Source organism: Ambystoma mexicanum, chromosome 7q (assembly GCF_040938575.1).
Source record: "Ambystoma mexicanum isolate Mex_15411 chromosome 7q, UKY_AmexF1_1, whole genome shotgun sequence".
Taxonomy (NCBI): Eukaryota; Metazoa; Chordata; class Amphibia; order Caudata; family Ambystomatidae; genus Ambystoma; species Ambystoma mexicanum.
Genome location: NC_090941.1, coordinates 735,216,901 through 735,239,253, shown reverse-complemented (window position 1 = coordinate 735,239,253; position 22,353 = coordinate 735,216,901). Strand labels below are relative to the sequence as shown.

Genomic DNA, 22,353 nt, shown 5'->3' with positions numbered 1-22,353 from the left:
TGGTCTTGTGGGACAGAGCCAGACTCTCAATTAATTCTATTGACTCCGAAGATGATACCCAACCTCAAGTGGTGGCCAGATTACTCCAACCCCTTAAAAGGGACCATCTTTGCGCAGCCGCCCCCCTCATGTCACTTTAACGACAGATTCCTCTCTACTGGGCTGGGGAGGTATGATGGGCCACCTGGAGGTGTCAAATCTATGGTCTCCCTCGGACAGGGAACACCACATCAATTACCTCAAATTACTAGCCATTTTTCCCACCCCGAAAGCTTTCCAATCCAGCATTACCAACAATGTAATAGTCTGCATCAGTACAGACAATTCAGTCTCAATGTTTTATGTTCCTGTCAAGCCGCCTCAGGTGAAATGGGACAGTTCAAACCCATGGCAACTCTGGATCTCAAATTCCTAACTTGGAAGGTGGCCTTCTTGGTCGCCATCAATTCAGCTACAAGACATGGTGAACTGCAGGCTTTGTGCGTTGAAAGGACCCTTGTCCATTGAAGAACCCTTTATGTCATTCCATAGGGATAAAGTGGCGCTTCACATACAACCGTCTTTCCTTCCTAAGATCATTTCAGAGTTCTACATTAATCAATCTATTAAACGTTACCAATGTTTTTTTCCAGACGCTTCTTCAGACGCAGAACGGGTCCTACACAACCTAGATGTGAGGAGAGCTCTTAAGTTCTATCTCGACAGGACAAAGGACTTCAGGGTATCGTCCCATCTTTTTGTAACATTCGGGCATCCCAAAAAAGAATCACAGGCTTCTAAGGCTACAATCTCCTGCTGTATAGTTTCCTGCATCAAAGATGCCCGCACAGTACAAGACCTTCAGGTGGTCAAGGGCATCCACGCACATCTAATGTGGGGTAAAGCAGCCCCTGGGGCTTTCCAGAAGTATGTCCCTTGGGAAACCATTGCCAAGGTGGCCACTTGGGCCTCTCCCTCTGTATTCTGTAAACATGTCTTGACCTCAGTTCTCGAGCTGACGCTCAGTTCGGTCAGGCAGTCCGCAGAAACCTCTTTAACTAGGGGAGTTTAAGCCATCCATCCATTATCTATTCATCAGTGCATTGGAATCTCCCACAAGTATGGAGTTAAGAGGAGGGGATGTAGCAGTAAGAAAAAGTTACTCACTGTAGTGTCTAACATACTCCTAGTCCATTGTCCCCTTTCCTCCATACAAGCCCACCCTCCGTCCCCTCTAAAAAGTGCCCTTTAGTTGCTAATATGTCTACCGACGTTGGCTATTGAAAAGGAGTGAAGGGCGATGCACTAGGTGGAGCCAAGGAAGCCGGAGTTAGAGCCATACACGCGTTGGCCCAGCATAAAATTTTTAAAAAGTACAATCTTTTTGGAGGCTACCAAAAAGTGCTCTGGTCCCGTTCCGAAGGACGTAATATCCCAAAAGCATGGCTGAAAGGGGACTATTGACTAGGAGTACTTTTTCTATACTCCCCGGATTTCAGCGAAAACACAGAATATGCAGACTTTATAATGGAAGGTGACATGAAAAGGGGGTGCCAGTCAGTAATTTCAGCAGCAAAGTCCATTTCACTAAAGGTGTCATTTGAAAAGGTAGAGTGGGATTGTGCTAGTCACTAGGGTATTTCAAAAGCAGGCAAGGGGGGCAGAACCACTTCAAATATATTTTAGGCCTGTATTTGGGGCGTGACAGCGTCAAGCCATGCTTCTATGTGCTTTACAATGTGCTGAGTTGTTATCGAGACATTTTGAGTCAGTTGTTCTCAATGGATTCTGTGTGTCAAGACAGTCAAGTTATCTCAAGATGGTGCAGGGATGCAGTGCTATCCTGCAGGGGTGATCAGATTGAATCAGTAATAAACAGGGAAGCCGGTCTCAAATTGGCTGAGTTGGCTTGAAAAGAGCCAATGCTGTGATGCAGGTTTTCAAGGGCGATCGTCGCAAAAATGGCTGGAGCGCAAGCAGGTGGTGGTCAAGTTGGCTGCACAACGGCTGGAAATCGGATTGTAAAAGCAGTGTCGAAGGCAGCTCTGGGTGCATGCAGCAACATGAAAAGTGTCTCAGAACAGTTGAGTCGATGCAAAAACGGATCAATGTGTGCAAAATAAGCCCTGAGCGGTTTCATGGCTAATGGTTGCTGAGAGACCCTGCCCGGAGTTTTCAAGGGCAAGGTGGAAACTTGGTCTGCACTTCCCAGATGGGAATATTGCCAGAGAGCATTTCCAGGGTATGTCACCTATAGTGAGCAGGTTCTGGGACCAGTGGTCTCAGCTTGCAGCAGGCCTTGTCCAGTTGAGGAGATCACCACCTCAAATTGTACTTATGGATTGTTGAGGGCTTCCTTCTTTCTTGGAAGTCTTTATCTTTACCTGGAAGAGGAAGACTGTACCCCAACAACTTTCCAGATGAAATTCTTCTCCTTTAGTCCAAAGAAGATTCAACAGGTCTTCACCCCTTTAAATAGGCACCCTGCAGAGGTAGATCGGTCAACTTCTAGCCTTCTGCAAGTGGTCCAATCCGTGTTCAGTGTCTTTTGCATGGTGATATCGGTTCCTGAGTGCTTTCTCTGCAGAAGGTGGTGGGTTGGGGGTGCACAGGAAGTTTGGGAGCCATGGGAGAATCAAAGGTGGTCAGAACCTTCTGCGGTCTGCTGCTTCTCGACTTACTACTCTAACTCCGCCCGTTTTCCTATCGACACTGCAGGAAAGAGTCTCTGGTATGAGCTCTTCATTGTCTTGGCAGGACCCTTCTTTGAAGCAGTGGTTCCCAGCTGGCTCCTTCAGGAGATTTCCTGCCCTCTGGTTAAGGTCACAAGCCTTTCCAGAGTGATCAAAAGGGGGTTCCCTGGGCTGCACCAAAACAGTTGTTTTGGATGAAACCCAATCCAAGAGGCAGAGGCACATAAGGCCCCGTCAGAGAAATTAGCCACTAGCAACCAAGCGGACAATAATATGACACAAATAGATGTTGGCCAGTATAACTGTAGATTCCTAGAGACCAGCATGTCAAAACAAATCTGCCACAAGGCAATAGAAGCACAAAATCATAGAATGTTGCATCAGGGTTGCCCATGGTTAAAAGCAGACCCCGACTGCTGGAACTTTGGGTTCCATCTGACTGTTGTCAGGCATGCAGGATGATGCAGCTGCCATGATGCCGAACTACAAGGCATCTTCTTACATGTGTCAGTAGACAGGCTCAGAAAAGGTACATGTTTGCACTATACTTTTAAGTATGGAACATTATGAAAGTGGGATCTGATTACCAGACCTTACTTTTAAAGACAGATTTACCTGCAACTGTTCATATAGATTAAAAATCAAAAGCTCTTGCTGTTCCACCATCATAGATGGTATTCTGTCATACAGTGATCATTTCATAGACTTTGAGAATAAGATGTCTCAGGTGAAGAAAATGGCTTACCTATGGGATTGAACCAAAAGGATTAAGTTACTTTCTGAGTAATAATCTCCTGAGAAAATAGCTCCCATTCATCAGGAAATCATGAAATATCTTATAAAATGTCCAAATAAAAGGATACGCAGAGCATTCATGCTTTTCAAGTTTTAATGGTTTGCATGGTTTCAATAGGCTGTGGGCAAAGACGGTGTCCCTCAGAAAGAAAGGACATGCCGACTGTGTAAAAAATCCTTTTTATTTTAAGTCTGAAACATCTTTAAATTCATTGTCCAGTACTGACAGCCAAAAGGATAATGGGCCTCATTATGAGTTTGGCAGTGAAATTGATAGAAAGTGGCCCAGACGAAGTTACTGTTACTGCCATGGTGTCTGGCGGAATGCCATATCACAAGTTGACTGGTGTACATACCATCCATCAGCGATAATGGTAATTCCCTCTGGATAAAGTAACTCTGATCATTAAATCCTTTGATTTTCGGTGGCGTTACCATCACTGCTGCAAAACTGGAGGAATGTACAAACATTAATTCGGCTTGTGGAATTACCAACAAGCGTAAATAGCATCATGCCACGAACTGGAAGCTCAGGGCCGCCATCTTCATAAACACAGTCCAATCAAAATCCCCCACTTCCTATAGCCATCCAGAGCCCATGTACACAGGAAGGATGTCAGGTAACAAGGGCAAGGCCAATGTACCAGAAATGCAGGAATGCAAACTCCAAATTCAGGTAGGGGAAACTTCAGGTGCTAGCAGAATAGGTTGTGACCAATGCTGTTTGGTGCCCAGCACAGTAACACATCCATACAAAGGAAGCGCACCATCTGGAACACTATCAGGGGCAAGATGGTTGCGGTGGGCACAGTGCAGCGTGACGTGGATAACTGCTGGAAGCGCTGCAACGACTCTGCCTGCCAGCTTCCCACCACGAGACAGCAGCCAAAGGAGGAGGAACTGTGTAGCCAGAAGTGGGAGGTATAAAGTGGCCATCATTATAGACATGGCTGGCATAGAGGGAGTTGGTACTGCAGAGGCTGGAGTCTGCAGGCAAGTTGACCAATGAGAGTACAAATGAGGATACAGAATACATTGGGGAAGGAAATGCACAAGTGTCATATGTGAAGCTGCAGGCCACACAGGAGATAAAATAATGTCCCCAATGTGGTCAGGTGGGTAGAAAATGAAAGTATGACTGGCACTGGCATGAATGTATCCCCAATGTATTATTGCACAATTAAAACACACCATAGAAAATGTAGGTACGACCTCCAATTCAGTATAAAATTCCTGCCGCACAAGGAAACACTGCCAAAACACCAATCTACTGCCAATGGGGAAAAACACTGACATGTATGTCTTGTATAATATGTGGCCCATTTTGAGTGGCCGTAACATCAACCAGGTTTAACATGATTACCACAGAAATGCATGGCTCTGCAAGTTCTAGCCCAAACAATCATGTGCAGACACCTCACAGAAACCACTGCTTCAAATACAGTAGTTGGGCAGAGAGTTTGTGTTTGAAGCTATAGCAGCAATAAAGTTCATACTACTTTGATCCCCAGGCACCAAACATATTTGTGAATGTTGCCCACCAGTCCATAAAATGATCTATTGGGACATAAGCAATGTTCCTAATGTGTGCTGCATGATCATGGATATTTTGTTTGTTACCAGGTACGAATACGCATTAAGCATCTTTTATTAATGTGCACATGCCTCCTTGTGCTGCTGGCGTCATGTCTAGCACCATTCTGTTTTACAGGACCATTGTCCTCATTTCCTCTTATTCCTTGGCCAGGGCATGTAACTGGTTTCATTGGCCACTAGCTCAAGCACTGCCTGGGGTTTCAAAAGGGCAGTTCCTGTTCCTTTATCAGCATATGTACAACCTTCAAGTCCCCCAAAGACGCACCTTACTGTTCCCCACGTAACCTCCACCATTGTCAATGGGTGGTACATGTCTTCAATCACCTGTGCATTTTCACCCTTATGCAGCGAGCAGGTGTTCAGAATGTTCCCTTTTGGGAGATCTTTGAATACCCAAGCCCAGGGAAAACATAGGCCAGGGGCACCAGACTATCCAAGAGCAGGGGTGGGCTTTGTAAACTAAGCCCCACACAACCAAAACACTCCTTGTGAAAAAGGAAGGTAGGTATTGCTGACATGGATTGGAATATGAAGTTATGCTGTCTATACCACAGTGGTGTTGACACACCAACCTAGTCAGAGGAGCATTGTAGTTAATGTAATTGTAAGGGATTTGTTTAATAACTCTTAAGGCCAGTGCATCCATACATCAGTAAAACAGAGGATCAGTACTATTTGAACCGAAGACTATTGTTACCCAACTGCTTCGCTGTTAACAGGGGGGTGCAATCCGTGAGCAATTGAACTGTGAAATTACATCCCGTCGTGTTTTTTTTACCATTCTCCCTCCGCCATCTCCTATTTCAACACATAGAGGGGAGGGGTGTAGTCTAAGCTTTCTTGATCATTTATTTTGGCCCTTAGAGATAGTCATGCTTGTGGGCTTTAGGAGTAAATCTGATTTGTTCACTACTGAGATCCTCCTCATCGGCACACCCTCTCCTTCCTTCCCCCTTACTCTCTGGCCTGCCTCCCTCGGCCCTCCTCCTGCAACTACCTGCGAAGCAAAGAACCTTGGGGTCATCTTTGATTCCATACTATCCTTCTCCTCACGCATCTCTGAAGTCTCAAAAAAAATCTAACTTCTTACTACACCTGCTCAGAGGTACCTTTCCCTTCCTCTCCTTCGCACAGAAGCTCACTGTCTCCCAAGCTCTGATTCTCTCTAAGCTGGACTACTGCAACAGCCTCTTTCTAAAGCTACCTGCCTCCACCCTCCGCCCTCTACAGCTAATCCAGAACAGAACTGCGAGACTTGTCCTTGGCCTCAAGCCCCGGGATCGTATCTCTCCAGCACTGAAATCCCTCCATTGGCTCCCAGTGGATGCAAGGATTAAATTTAAAACCCTCTGCATTGTCCACAAAACTTTCTGGGGCCCGGGTCCTAAATACCTTCAACTATCCCTCCTTAAATACCTCCCTTTTTGAGCCCTTCGCTCCTCTACTTCAAACTGCCTCAGGGTCAGCCGCTTTTCTAAGAAACGTGCAGGGGGCAGATCTTTGTCCTCGGCCGGAGCCTCCCTTTGGAACGGCCTCCCTGTCACCCTGAAACTGGAGGAAAACCATCTACGATTCCGTAAGCTCCTTAAAACCTTCCTCTTTGCATCTGCCTTTGCCACTCTCCTCCCCTGTTGATCGGCCTTCTTTTCTCAGCACTGCCTCACCTGCCAACGGGGCCCCCTTGGCTCAGTTACCTGCCCTCCTGGACTTCCTCTGGCATTGCCTCCCGGCCACCCCTGCACCGGGGCCTGTTATCTGTACCGTCACAGGTCCCCCCACTCCTCTCCTGCACTTATCAGATGTTACCCTATCTGACTTGCCCTGCACTGCACCCTTCACTGGCTGCACAAATCACTGCTCTTATCACCTTATTTATTTACTTATGTATCCACTAACTTATTATTTATCCTATGCCTGCACTTCTTTGCCCCCCTCCCTTTTTCTGTTGCACTTCCCCCTTTCCCTTGCACTTGCACATTCTCAATATCACTGGGCCTAGTAAAATCGTTTGTTTTTGTTTTCTCCCCTTCTCCCCCTCCCTTTGCCTGGTCGCACTCTGAAACACCTGTGTATGGGCACGATATAAATAAAATATCATATCATATCAATAATGCCAGGTTAGAGACAACAAGAAGGGGAAAGATTTCTTCTGAATGGTGTGGCAGATGACTGCATACCCAGCGTCACTGACATTTAGTTCAGAGGCCGTTATATATGTCCGTTCTATGTACAAGTTTACCTTCAGTCAATGTGATAATTTAGTGCTACCCAAATGGACGAGGAGGAGCCAGGCAAACCCTACTGCTATAACACAACACCCATGCTCTTGCATGGAACATCTCGCTCCCCCTCCAGGTTCACAGGCCAGTCGGTGACACAGCTCCATTTATGTTTTTGACTCGGGTTTACCGAGAGGATGCAGGTAACCACAAGTGCAGTTGTGCCAGGGCTTGCAACAACAGACGAAGAATGTCCTGACTGTATGGCTGTAATTATTCCTTCTATGGTAATGCGAGAAAGGTGGCAAATAAGTGCTGAGATCATATGCCTCGAACTGTACGTAGGGTATCTTGGTGTACATCCAGTGTTGTCCCCCTCAAGGGCCTGCCCATCCAGCAGGGCAGGCTGTGCAATCTGGCACAGTGCAGTCATGTCTAACAAGGACCTTGCAGATATGGCAATGATGGGTAACTTCACCTCAATAGAGTTTAAAACTGTCTGCCAGTGCACATTCCCATCTAGTGTAATTAGTTATTGTGGTGACATTTATATTACCTTGGGCTTCACGGGCTTGCTGGCAGGGAGAGCAGACTAATGTGCTGGGAGACATGTACGTGGGGGAAGTCTTCATAACACTGCAGGAACTGGCCCATATAAGCCCCAACACCACTTTCTACATTACACTGTTACAGAATGCAAGATGCAATCCGCTAAGTAGCCCAACTTCCCTAATGAAGTAACAGAGGATCCTATGCTTACTTACATTATCCACTCTCATGGGTGCCGTCACATAGTATCCACACTTCACACATTACTTCTTGAGGCCACCCCGGTGACCACAGGTCCCCTGCAGGAGAAATAGCGAGCCGACCTTGGGATCAACATTACTGATAACTGGCGCGACATCTACACCCTGACTGGAACAGTTTCCCTTAACTCACGATTTCGCATATTGCAATTTAAAATGCTACATAGCGTGAGGGGTCAGAAATGAAAACCGGCCACAAAGTTATCATGTTCATTAACTTAAATAGGTGGGAAAATGCCTCACTGGCCCTGCTCTAAGAGGAATTCATTACCCAAAACCAAAAACGAAGGCAAAGATGTATGTGGGGTAGGTCTCAAAGTCTTATTTTGAGTTTTAACTAATTTTCTGATAATTCTAGAATGCAAACTACTTGAAAAAGCAGCAGCCACCGCTGATTCAGAATTGGTTGAAGTGAACAGCGATTAGGGATGCGTCTATCATAAGTTGGTTGGTGCAAACTCTGCAACTACTCTTGCTACTATCTGGAATTTATGCACTGTTATGATTATTGGCTATCGATGATGATATGGTTACGACAGCAAATTGGGTCCTTTTACCTTTGATTTGTTAATTTTAATTGTGATCTGTACTATTGATGCTTGTAATTCCTCCATGAACTTAAGAATTTATGACTATGAATTCTTGTATATAGGTGTCTGTGGATACGGTTGTTTTTAATTAATTCTTTTGCATATGATTGTTGACTATATTTAATTGTAATGTTTTGTTATATTAATTGTCATAATTTCTTTTACTGATTGTAATTGTAAAGGTTTTTTTGTAACCATAAACAATAAAAAAAAAAAAATGAAGGAACTGTCCATCGCAGGATGTCAGAAATTAAAAGCCGTCCTTGTGTCCAAAAGATCTATCCTGACCCTCACACTACAAACAAAATAACAAAGTGATATGGGAAAGGTCTTAAACCTGATATTGGTAAAAGGTGTTCATAAAACCAAAATATTGAATAGCTCCAACGTAAAGGTTCTTCAAGGTTCAAAAAGCTTGATTCAGAGGGTGATTCATTCCCCTGAATTCTTCAATGCTTGAATGACTTTTTCGACTAACAATCCCTTCTATCTTTTCTTGGCTCACAATAATACTGTTAGGTAAAAAGTTATTTATCCTTATCAAACTTTCATTAACACAAGTTTCTTCTTGGTTCAACATACTGCCACTTCCAACTGCCTGTTGTAATCTCCTGCCAGGACTTCTCTTTAAACTTCCAGATACCTGGTATACTCTCCTGCCAGTTTGACCCTAAAGGAAATACTAATATACAGTTTTGCAAATCTCGTTTTGAACACCCAAAGATTGATTTCCACAGTGTATCACCTGTGACTATGATGAAATAATACAGTACTAAAAACAGTGAGAATAAGTGTCAACGAAGATCACCTCACAATGCTCTCCCTCACAAATCAAAATATATGAGAGGGGTGTATTTGGATGTCACTTTCTGTTTCCCCAGAAAAAGATTAATTCTTGAAGAAATGTTTTTCCCAAAAAGTGTGTTGCATGTATGGTGTATGTAAGAATCGATTTGTATTTTCTACCCAGTATTAGGGTCTGTTTTATGTGTTACAGTTTATGATTAATGTGATCACATGTTTTATATGTGTTTTTTAACATAGTTCAAAAAGGCTTAATAAAAATGTGAATAGTATCACGGTTTAGGAAAGTGTTGAGAGATTCTGTCTTTCTACAAAATAGATAAGTAGACCAACGTATCACTGCCCTTTTGTCCATGTGAGCACACAGAGAGGGGTAGTCGATCTTGAAGCTTTGTTTTTGCTTTAACTTTCTCCCTACTCTGTTCAAGATCGACCCCCCGATAACAAAAAATAGGGAGTACCCAATTTAGTGTATCTACTCTCTTGCCAGGACTTCTCATGATACTTCCAGATGCCTGGCATTCTCTCCTGCCAGGACTTCTCTTGTGTATTTTCACATGCCTGGTATATTCTTGCCTTTGCAGGACTTCACTTGTGCCTTCAGTTGCCTGGCATACTTCTCTTTGCTAGGACTTGCTTTCTCATGCTTTAGTTCTTTTTACTTTCACAATTACATATACCCTCTTTGACTTGGTATATCTGTTGTAGGCTATCCCCCACATCTGCAATCATATGCTCATATGTCATTGTTTGAGTTGGTATTCTGCCCTTCAAACACAGTTCTACTTCTTTCTGCCTTTGTAGCTTTACAACATTCAGTTTGTCGTTGGCGCGGTCGCCGAAATGCCCCAGGGTCCCCACCTAGTCTGGGCTGACTCACTGGATCGCCAAGGTGTCTTCGTCCCTTTTGCGATTGCACAGCATTCCTCTGCTGCTTGCTGCACAATCAGAGTCACTTGACGTCTCTCCAGCTTTCGGCGAGGCTCTGTGTCTGCATGCCTGCTTCTGGTCAGGTTCCGGTAGTGACAACACTGCCCCTTTGAGCTGCTGAGCGCCCAGGAATCCCCTCTGAACTCCTGGTGTCTCCTCAGCAATTTCCGTGCATGGCTTCCATTCTCTGTGGTCAAGCTTCTCTGCCTCGCCACACCAGCTTGTGTCTCCAGCGCTTGCTTGTCTCTCCAGGAGATCTGATGTTTTCCCATGTTCTGCTGCTCACAACTCCGTCACCATTTTTAAAGGTCCTGCGTACCTGTGCTTTTTTTCAAACAACTAGTACGTTCAATGAGCTTGAGGCTCTCGTTATTCTGCATCGATTCGTTCATCCTCCTAGTCCCAGTAGTTAAGTGGTTACGGGAATCAAAGTCCATAGATGTTACTTGATGCATGATATTTCGAGAGTCTTTTTTTGTGTACATTATTTATTATTTTGCATACATAAAGCATAACAAGTGCAACCCCCAATTGGGTGGGGTCTTTTTAAAAACATGACAGTGCAACATTGTTGTTCCAAATCTACCTCCCTCTGGCCATCCCCCTAACGCCCCAAATCCTTCCCTTCACCCCAAATTCTCCCCCATTGCCCCATCACCAAGTATCCAATCAACAGCCGTTACTGACCTGCAACTTCTTTTAAAACTACTCACATCTTGTTGGATGAGAACATCCATTATGCCCCACATTGTAATCAGCTAGGTACGAGGGGTACTCTGAACCTAAAACCACTTTCAGTGCTAATCTTTGCTATCCCCTCTAGACGCAGACATATGAGTTTACAGTCTAAGTTGGGGCTGAACCTAATTTTTGCATAAATGAGCTCCACTCCATTCAATTGGTGGCTGTACATCGTGCAAGGCTCCCGTTATATTCTCCATTACATACATTTCCCTTGCTTTTAACGTCCACATTCTTTGAGTAGATAACCTGGGGTTCTTCCAACTAATAGCAAAACATGCTCTCACCACCAGGAGCAGAAAATATGCCATTTGTGGCAAACGCTGCCATTCACTCTCTATCTCCTCCACCCCAAACTGTGTCAATAACGGTTCCATATGTCTTTCTACCACTTTTACGCCCATAATCCAACCTAGGACTTACTTTCAGAATCTACACACCTTAGGGCATGCCCATCACGTGTCACTATGTGGCCCGGTGGCCGCAGTCTATCCAACAGTATGGGTCCACACCAGGGAACATTCTGGTGAGGCTCTTATTAACACCTATGTAAGAGCTTTAAACCATGCAGATAATATTGACATGCCAACAACGTCTTATGTGCATTAATACACAGGGTTCTCCACTGCCCTTCATCTAGCTCCCTGCCAAGTTCCCTCCCCCACTTCCTGCTATACTGCCCCTTATCTCCCTCCTCCCGCCAGCAGCAGGGCTTGATGTATACTGGAAGTCAGTCCCTTTGTTGTCGTCTTCTCAATCATTATTTCCATTCTTGTCAGCTCCCTCTGTAATTCCCCCTTCCATTTCTCATACAGTAACACCCCTTCTAGTTGCAGATAGTAGAACAATGGAAGTTTCCCCAGGCATGGTGCCTCTTCAAGCACCCCTATGGAAACAGGTGTCTCCCTTGACCAATTGCCCAACCCTTTCCAGCCCTGCCTCGAATCATGCCTGGAAGCAAAGCGGGTCCTATATCGCATCTATTATTGGGGCGCCCAAATAGAACTCAGAGGTGAGGGCCATGTTGTCATCCCTTTCATCTCATGCTTGATTCTCCATAATTAGGTGCAGTAGGTGATTTTTCATGGCTACCCAATGCTTTTCCTTGTCTACCATTAGGTGTGGCATCAGTGAACAAAACTGTGCTGCGCGGTAATAAGTATATACATCAGGGAGTGCCATTTGCCCCCTCTCTTTGGCCCACTGCAAGGTCACACATGCAACTCTTTGTTTTTGCCCCAACCAAATGAACCTCATAATTTTCTGCTTTAGCACTTTGAAATGCTCTTCGGGCATCTTGATCGGTAGCATGTGGTACAAATATAGCACCTTAGTGACTAGGGTCATCTTGACAGCATTTAAGCGGCCCAACCAAGAGGGTGTCACAGAGGACCATGTCTTCAAGTCTGTGAAGAGATTGCTGAGTAGTGCAGGGAAATTTATTTCAGAGAGACCCGCCATGTCTCTTGTAATCCAAGCACCCAGATACTTTATGCTCTATGGGCATCCCATATTTATCTAGATCTTCATTTGACTGTTCGATGTTATGACTAAAGGGTAAGATGACCGGTTTGCCATTGTTTACCTTGAAACTAGACAGGCACCCATACTCCCCTAGCACTGAAGTGCAGAAGTACGTCATCCGCATACATCTCAAGTTTATATTCTCTTTACCATATCCTAGCCCCTACAACATCCTTTTCCATCCTAATCCGTATTCCCAAGGGCTCTATTGACAGTGTGAATAGTAGGGGCGACAGGGGGCAGCCCTGCTGAGTCCCTCTTGTTAGATGAATCGAACGTGATGTCCTCCCACTAACAACCATTTGGGGCGTTGGGTCCCTGTATATGGCTTGTATACCTCTCAAGATCCTTTCACCGAACCCCTGCTTTCGCAGGACCGCAAGCAAAACCCCCCAAATTCACACGATCAAATGCCTTTTCAGCATCCGGACTTTGCAACACACAGTCCCCTTCACTCTCTCTGGAGAGGGTTCCATTACATTCAGCGTTTTGTGCATCGTGTCGGCTCCCTGCCTTCCCATAATGAATCCAACCTGATCTTGGTGGACTAGATCCAGCATTATTCCTTCCAGCCTGGAAGCCAGCATTCTAGCATACATTTTCTCATCCAGATTTAGGAGTGATATTGGGAGATACGATTGGCAGTGCTCTGGGTCCATACCCTCTTTTGGGATAACCGAGATCAGTGCCCTACTAAAGGAGGCGAGTGCCAACCCTGTGTCCATTATGTTATTATATAGCTTAACAAGATGGGGGAGAAGGATCCCCACACATTTCTTATAGAACCCTATGATGTAACCATCTACCCCAGGCGCCTTTCCATTTGGTCGTCTATTAATTGCTCCCTGCACTTCTAACATGAAAGAGCTTCCAGCAGGTCCGCATTCACTATCCTTTAATCACACCATATCTATCTTCCCCAAATATCTCTGCAGCTCCTCTTCCCATACCGAGGTATCACTTGTGTAAAGTTTTTTACAATATTGCGCAAAGCACTCAGTCACACCCATGGGTGTGTTATCTAGCCTCCCCTCCTCATCCTTAACACCCGTTGCCCATCTTGCCACTCTTTGAGCCCGAAGCCTGGCTGCCAGCATCGCATCCGCATTGTCCTCTTTCTCATAATAAATTTGTTTAAAGGGATAGTGCTATCAAAAATGTTACTGGCTAAAAAGATGGCCCATAATCAAAAATATATATGAAACATATTTATAAACAATGTTCCTACATAAAGTTTTGAGCAAATGAGGCTCAAACTCAAAAATTTCAAGCACTAGGTGGCATCCATTTTGTGAAATGGATGAGCCTCCTGGGCTTGTGTTAATTTCTGCCCTTGCGGCACTAATGAAGCAAAAGCCAGCCAGCTGTAATACACAAAAGCTACCAGCAGGTGGCTTTTGCTTCATTATTGCAGGAGAGCAGAGATTAACACAACCGGCTGCTGGTAAGTGCTTTAAATTTAATTATTTTTTGAAAGCACTGCAAAATAAATACTGCGGTTTTCTAACTTAATCAGGAGACTCAAAGCTGCAGCCACAGCAAACATAAATACAACGTTGTATTTAAATATGCTGCGGTTTTCTTTCTACGTTTCCCAGAGCCCGAGAAACGTAGAAAGAAAACCATAGCCTTTAGAAATACAGCAACGTTGCATTTCTGACTGCGGCGGCTTTCGCTTTGATTCTCCTGGACTTCGCCGGGTCGGGGGAGCACAGGAGACTAGGCAAAAACCGCCTCAGTCAGAAATACAACAACGTTGTATTTATAATTGGCGCGCCTTTTCTTTTTGCCTTTCATTTTATGTTTTCTGTGCTTCCCTGGGCTCGGGGAGCACCGAAAACGTAAAATGAAAGTGAAGGCAGCCTCCCAAGCTTATGTACAGCTCTGCTCTGGCTGCAGTAAGCAAAAGCTCTCAGCTTTTGCTGCTTGTTTAGTGCAACCACGGCAGAGCTTAACATGAGCTGAGGAGGCTGCCTGAAATGGCAAAATGGATGCTCCCGTGTAAACGCTTTGAGCCTTGTTTGCTCAAAAGTTTACATAGGAACGTTCAATAAAATTATGTTTAATGCATGTTTTTCATTATTGCCCATCTGTTGGGACAATAATATTTTTGAGCGCACTCTTCCTTTAATCAAAATACAATTTTGATATCTATCAAGGAACAGGCTACCACCTCAATTGAGTGAACAGATCTCTCATCAAGGTTTTTTGATGAATACAAGTGTCAGCTACCAGAGCTAGGCACTTGGTGAATACTCTGAGCACTAATTCTAGGGCAAAAAGAACTACCTGAAGCGATAACGCCCTGCCACAACGGCAGGTAATTGGTGTCGGTCTAGGGTGCATTGGAATCTATAAATAAGCATCTTCCATGTCTAGGGACGAGAGAAAATCCCCTTTCTGAATTTGACTTACAATTCTTTGGACCGTTACGATTTAGAACGACTGTGATCCCATCCAATTTCCCAACTCCTTGCAAATCAGGAAATAATAGAAGTAGCCTCTTTTATATCACTGGCCTTGAAGGACTTGCTCTATGGTTTGTTTGTACATAGCGCAGTGACTTCCTCTAGTAGCACATTCAGGCGGCTTTCCAGTCTGAGACTTGGGGAGCAAGTGAGGGGTAGCTGGTAGTTTGTGAAGAAATTATATAGTGTGCGCTAATAGGACATTATGGAAAGCGCACCCATTGGTCTGTTGTAATTTGTTTCCATTGATGAAGATATGCCTTGAGGTACCCCACCCGCTGGGGTGCTGAAGGGCAGTGGTTAGCCAAAGAATTGAGGCCTGTTTGATGGACTGCACTCTTGGATGTGAAGCACCCAGCCGCCTGTTGCCTCTGCGATAAGACTGGGGCCTTGCTTTGTACTGCTCTACCATAAAGTAAGAGACGACCTTGTAGGAATGGGAGTGGCAGGATGGACTGGAATCTCTGCCATTTCTGGAGAAAAGGGGTATGGAATGAAAGTAATAACACCACCTGTAATACTGGATGGTGCAGAGGGACTACAGTGTTTGTTTTAATTGCTAGCAGCGCATCATCCACCTTTTTTGCCGTAGAGGTCCTCCCTATGAAAGGGGATATCAACCACCTTGATTTCAACGCGAGGCATGAAATGTGTGGCTTCTAGCCATCTTTGGCTGTGAAAAACCGTTCCATTGCCCATTTGCCTGAATCCTGTGTCAGTAATATCTAACGCCACTGAGATTGCGTGATCGGATGCAGTTGCACCCTCTCTGAGGAGCGACAAAACCTCCTTTTATCAGGCCAAAACCTGATAAAGTGGTCCCAACTTGTACCATAGCTCACTGTAGTAATATGTAAGAATGATCATGCAATGTTCTGCTTTAATTGTGGCCACTGCAGTGGTAATAACTTATTTGCCAAATTAATCCACTTGTTTCCCCTGCTTTGTCAGAGGGAAATGCACATGTGGAAGGGGGCTTGGATGACCTCTTTCTCATCGATGTGGACACTATGGCCTATGGGCTTTGCTGCGTTCAGAAACATTTAAGGGCATTGCCAGATGCCCTGTAGTTTTTGTCCAAACAATCCCTGCTGGATGGGGCTGTGTACAGGGATTCCAGATGGCTACTAAGTTGTTTCCCCAAATGTTCTCTAGAATTGGGATGGAAACAATTGTCTTTCTGTATTCCTCCCTATGCTGGTACAGGAATCCCTCTTTACTTCACTCTACAGGTAGTAAATCGAAAAATGTTCCCGCCTTGGCAATTGTGGAATGAAAAGTTCTGATCTTGTCAGGCGGAGAGCCCCTAGGAAGATACTCCACTGGATTCCCGTCAGCCGGGACTAGGTAGTCGGTGGCAGTGGAGTGTGCAGAGGCATTTTCTGGTTGTGCATGGTCCTCAGAATCAGTGTCAGAGTGGGTGTTGAACGGATCGCTGCCAGTGTGTGCACTTTGGGCTTCCCTGCTGCTAAGTGGAGCAGGCACAGCCGGGTTTAGCTAGATCAGTCTCTCCTGCCTTCGTAGCTCTTCTGGCTAAAGTGATGGCACATCCAGTTGGACATCAGGCCTCGGAGGGATGTCTGCCACGGTTATGCAATTCCGTTTTAAGGGACATCAACGTGTGTAGAAAATCCACGGACAGCCAGTGTACTTTCGAATGAAGTAGAGGTGGTGGTTTCTTAGGCAGGTCCGCTGGTTGAACTGACTTTCGATGTTTGGCAGGTGAGATGCGAGGTTGATAAGAGAGCTGCTCCTCTTTCCTCTGAAAACATGCTCTCAAGCCTTCAAAGTCAGAGTAATTCTCATGCTCTGGAACGCCCTGATTTTGCCTAGTGCTGGTGGACAGAGAGGGCACCTATGGCGAGGTAGATGTGACTGCAAGTGTCAAAAAGGTAATTTTTGTGGGCCACATCAACAGAGTTGATGGAGCAGCAGGCTGAACGGATTTCAAAAGCCTTTGGTCATTGACTGGTTATTGTTGACGAGGGTACTGCTAATGAAACAGTGGACAGTGAGATAGGGTGTTTCGTCGATGGTGGGCAATTTAGTCTTGGAAATCATCAACCAATCCGTAGGTATGTGCACCGAAAAGTGACTTGTAGACAGTGCACCCCCCATCAATGGTCTTGTGGAGGGACCTTTCATCAGTGGCTTCACTGACTGGTGACCCTTTAGCCCTGAGGAGAGTGGTTTCTTAGGCAGGAAGGACTTCTGCACCTCATTAACAGCCCGGGCAGGATCTTCCCTCTTCGCTAGTTTCTCTCTGGAGGACTCCTCATGTGATGCCGCTTTCTTTAATGAGGTTCCCCTTTCCCAGCGTCTGTTAAGGTGGGCGAAGCAGAGCTAATAGAGTCTCTGAGGTAAGGGTCCCTACATCAAGCGGTCCTGTGGAGATTTTGTAGGGTTTTATTAGAATTAGACTGTCAAATGGACCAGGATTCCATGTCATGGTCAGGATACAAACAGTACAAGCACTCCACATGCTTATCTTACACATGGATGTCAATCAGGTGGCAAGGGTAGCAATTTATGAAAAGGATTTTCTTTGCTTTCAGTTGAGCCGTGGTGGGCGAGAGGGACACTTCAGAGGGATACACCCTGAGGAGGATAAGATATTAATAATGCCTCCACCAGGCTTACATTTAAAAGTACATATCCATTCAATGGAAAAGTTTCGATGGATATGTACTTTTAATGTAAAACATAGAATTTCGATGCTTTTATTTTCGATGCATCTTTTTCGATGCATTGTCATTTCGATGCAATGACCATAAACCGGTAGAATTCTAAAGAGTATTCCCAACTCGGAATTTGCAGTAAGAAATCTAAAGATGGCCTGCAGAGGGGGTGCAGGGAGGGGAGTTAAGGCAAGGACTGCCTATTGGCTACAAAGCAGATGCACCAAAAATGACTGAGATCCCTAAAGTGAATACAGTTCATTGTTTCTAGAATACACCCTGCCATTTACAGACACTGAGGATTCCCAGCCTGACAACAGGACTATTCAACGGCATGTGAATCTATGAAAGATCCAGTGCGGGAGAACTGTAGGTTTACTGGTGGCTCTTCGAGTACTTACCCCAGACAAACTGGCCACATCCCCTTGGTATAATATTCCTTCATCAGAGATAGGGAATGAGTTGCTGGGAGCTGGTGGATTAACAAGGGGAAGAGACTGTCAGGTGGAATGGAGGTCAGTGTACTTATACAGTATATTTTTTTGAATCAACTATAATTTCTGGTAAGTATACCTTTAACTTCAAAGGACATTGAAAACCGCAGGTCCACGCCAGTCAGTGCTCTTTAATATGGTTGTGTACCCTAAAATATCAATAAGACAGTTAATTTAAATAAGTGTGCATAGCCTCCAAATGGACATGCTATCATAACAGCAAGGTGCATGATAGATGGCAACAGATTATGTGACCAGCAGTACGCAAACACTGCAAACCACTTTTCAAATGGACACTAAACAGCAGGCTCGTTGTCATCTGTGCTATCAGTAATGTGTGGATCTAGAGGGCTTGAACATACACAGAAATCAATAGCTATTCTGCAAAGATACATACATTCCAATAATGACAGTGAATCTCAACGTACTGAACTGTATGTTTTTATTGTGAACCAAAACTCTGTTCAAAATAATAGTTGTAATTGCAGCTAAATTGGACAGCACAAAACATGATGCTAAGGGTAAAATAGCATGTTGTATTGTACCAAATCCTTATTAAATATATTATCTGCAATGATGAGTGTCACCTATTGCTTTGGAAAGATGTTAAAGCTAATTTGCTTACTGTGAAAATCTATACATTACAAAATGCCAGTCAGATTCATTGCGAAAAACAAATTCAAACAGCTGGACAATTCGATTGTATGCACATTGGTGCTAACCCACCTATTGTAGATCAGAAATGCAGTAGCCACCATTTCCCAACACTGATATATCAATTATTTTGTACATATTTTGAGGGAACCCAATTTGGAAGCACAGTCAACCAGTTATGGCATACACTTCTGAAAACACATGGCCATGCTTCTGGACAAAACTTTGTGGTGTTTCCTGCTATTTGTGTCTACTGCAAATGAAAACAGCAACTCCTGCCAAGAAATTTTTTAAGCACGTCCATGACTTTTGCTAAATAGTCTTGTTGCTATTTAAGGTTAACCTAACACTCAACCCAAAAAACAGAGGGGCATATTATTCCTTAACACAAAGGTGGCCTAATGTGAGTAAATGTTTTAAACTCTGCAGAAAACAAAGTGCAACATAGTGTTATCTGAACATATTGTGTACGAAAGTTGTTTAACAAAATGGCAATTTTTCAATAAGAATGACTAGATACTGTTTTTTGAGTGCATAATACTAAACCTATGACAGCTGAACCAACCTCAGGGAAAGTAAGGTGTTTTCTTCCAAAACACTAAAGTGGGTACTTTGAAAGAATAGGTTTACTGTCACATGAAAATACAAGAAAAGTCCTAATTTTCTGAAAACAATGATTTCTGTAAAAAGTAATTTCCACTTATTTCCATCTCCTCGTTAAGATGTTTAGGAAAATGACCATTATGAATACTATCAACAAGGCCACACAGTATCCTAGGCCCTGCTTCACTGGGAAGCAAAGCCACGATCACCAGGCATGTGCAGGATAAGGAAAGAATGTGGTACATGAAGTCCCATACACGTATACACATTTTACATGTCCCTTAAGATAGAGTACCATGACATTTTTATATAACATTCTTTAACAAACAGTGCTTAGCGCTATAAAAATATCCTAAGATTAAAGGCAATTTTAAAGTAAAAATGTCACTATCCTCCTAAGGCATTAAACCACAGATTGGTAAAGCTAAACTCAAGCAGTCAGAGCTGTGTTTGACGGACCGGTCATTATGTGTATAATATTGAGGTAGTATATACTGCACACTTCCTGGGCCTGATGTTTTCATATGCTCCCTTGCCAGAAAGGTCCAGCTTTGCATTCTTGTTGAAACTAAAGCTCATATATGTTAGGCTTAACTAGATACGTGCAATCTCTTCAGGTAGATATGCAGGTCTGTGTCGTTAGTAATGGCAAGCTACATGTCAAAATATGACCAATACAGATAGTTTTTCTATCTGTAAACCAGAACTTTGCGGAAAGATACGCATAGAAACACATCTTTAATGACAGAACATGAAACACAAAGCAATTCTGCTAAGGCAATAAAAGCATGAAAGGATATTAAAATAATAAGTCAGCAGCGTCAAATGTGTTATGCTGGGGGACTAACAGAAAAACTCAATGCTAATTTGTACATGTACTTCAGTTTTGGGTCTAGGCTCAACAAAATGTCCTGTCAACATTATTTCTAACACTTAACATATGTCAGCATTGATAATTAGTGCCAATCTTCAAGTGGTGCAACTACAACAATGCATTTGAACAGCTGATATGAAATCATTCATAGAATAAAGATGACATCATAATGCCTTGTTGTTGACTGACCATCTTAATCAGTCTTTTTAGCCACCACAGTCAAACTGGTACAAGTGCTTTGGCAAGGTGGGGTGTGTCCATCGCAGCTCTGCAAAGGCCTGCTTTCTTTTTCCTCTGCTGGTCGTTCAGCTTTATGATGAACAAATGCAATATAAGATCTCTCACATGGATTCAAACTCATCAATACGTTGCTTTGTGTTTCCTTGTCGGATCTGTCGTAAAGTCTTGTATTTGTCACGGCCTGCTTTAACATTCTCCGCATGAAGCATGTCGTTTTGCGTCTTCTTAGTGTCGTCTCTGGCTTGGGCTAACTCTGAACTCAGTGCCTGTTAACAAAAATGTATTGAAAAGCATGAATGCCATATGTCTAAAATACAAAAGTGTCTCCAACAGAGGCAAATGGTGTCCAGTCCAGCATAGAGAAGCCTCATGCTGCATTAAGATGCAACTTTTTCTAGAAAGAGACAGCATTACTGCTAAATGCACTCTGAAAAGTATTGTGAAAAAGTAAATAAATAAAGAAATCACTCATTGCAAGATATCGTGAAAGGAAAATGAAGGATTTCAAGAACATCATTTGGAATTAGAGAAAGATGTCTAGTGTGCATGATGCACCACCTGAAAGAGATTCCCGTGTTCATTTCTGATGCCTATATAAAGCCATGCTAAAAACCTTTTGAACTGCGCGCATGACCACCATAATACATGTTGCTGGATTCCAAAACTATTAAAAATCTAAAATACCCAACAGGGGAACTAAGCAGCCCCAAGGGCCACTTGGGTCTCCATGACAAACAGCGTCCCTGGGAGTGAAGGTGCCAGTTCTTTAACAGATGCTGTCTGCAACTTGGACACTCATTTCATATTGTCCCTTGTGGCATAGAAGCAAAGAGTGGGACACTGTTAATACTCTGGAAAATATAAAATTCAGACAGAAAGGAGATAAGCAATCCAAAGAAAATGTCATATTCCGTAAAACACAGCTACAAAAAGCTAAATAACTTCTTCGAAGGGACATTTCTTTGCGCATATTCCTTGCCATGTCAAAGACTGCTGCAGCAATACGACACACTGACTTAACACACTGTCTAACCAGTGTCTTCTTCCTGGCATCTGAAGCCAGACAGTAATCATAAGCAAAGAATGAAAGGGTGCCCATGTGGCCAACTGACAGTTGTTCAAGAATCTCTCACAGTGGAATACCACAGAGGTAGTTACCGGCCCCTGGTAGAATGTGCTTTAATCCACGTAGAAACCACATAAAACAAAAATATATTATTTTCAAAGAAAATGTTGACCAGCAAACAAAAATAACATTAGATTTTCTTTTAAATCCAACAGACTTCACCCATGTATAAATGAGGTATTACTGCAAAGTCCACAAACCGATCATTAGGACTCAAACTCAATTCAGATAGCTCACAAGTAACCAGAATATAACCCAAACACATGAGAACACTATGAAAGATAACACACATATATATATATATATAGGAACGTCCATTTGAGCCAAGCCACACATTCCACAACACCACCTAGTAGCCATCGCTGGAAGTTAACCTCCAGTTCTGAGCCACAACAGCAAGGCACTATGGGTGTGCAAATGAGCTCAAATGCAAACCTTTTTCTCCAGGAAATTGTCTGTTAAAAGGGCAGTGTTACATTATACATAGCATCATCAACCCAAAACAGACATTTGCAAGGCTGCCAGGACAACTACAT

General features: G+C 43.8%; 1 protein-coding gene across 3 annotated transcripts in view; it reads right to left on the bottom strand.

Moving 5' to 3' along the window:
• Positions 1-18,745: 18,745 nt before the first annotated feature.
• The window catches only part of RDX (radixin), a 1,120,111-nt gene continuing 1,116,503 nt past the window's right edge, over positions 18,746-22,353 (bottom strand). For all 3 annotated transcript variants that reach the window (XM_069639966.1, XM_069639965.1, XM_069639967.1), the window contains one exon: positions 18,746-20,957. In XM_069639966.1, coding sequence (XP_069496067.1) covers positions 20,793-20,957 — 165 coding nt within the window. In that variant the 3' untranslated portion in view covers positions 18,746-20,792. The remainder of the gene's footprint in view (positions 20,958-22,353) is intronic.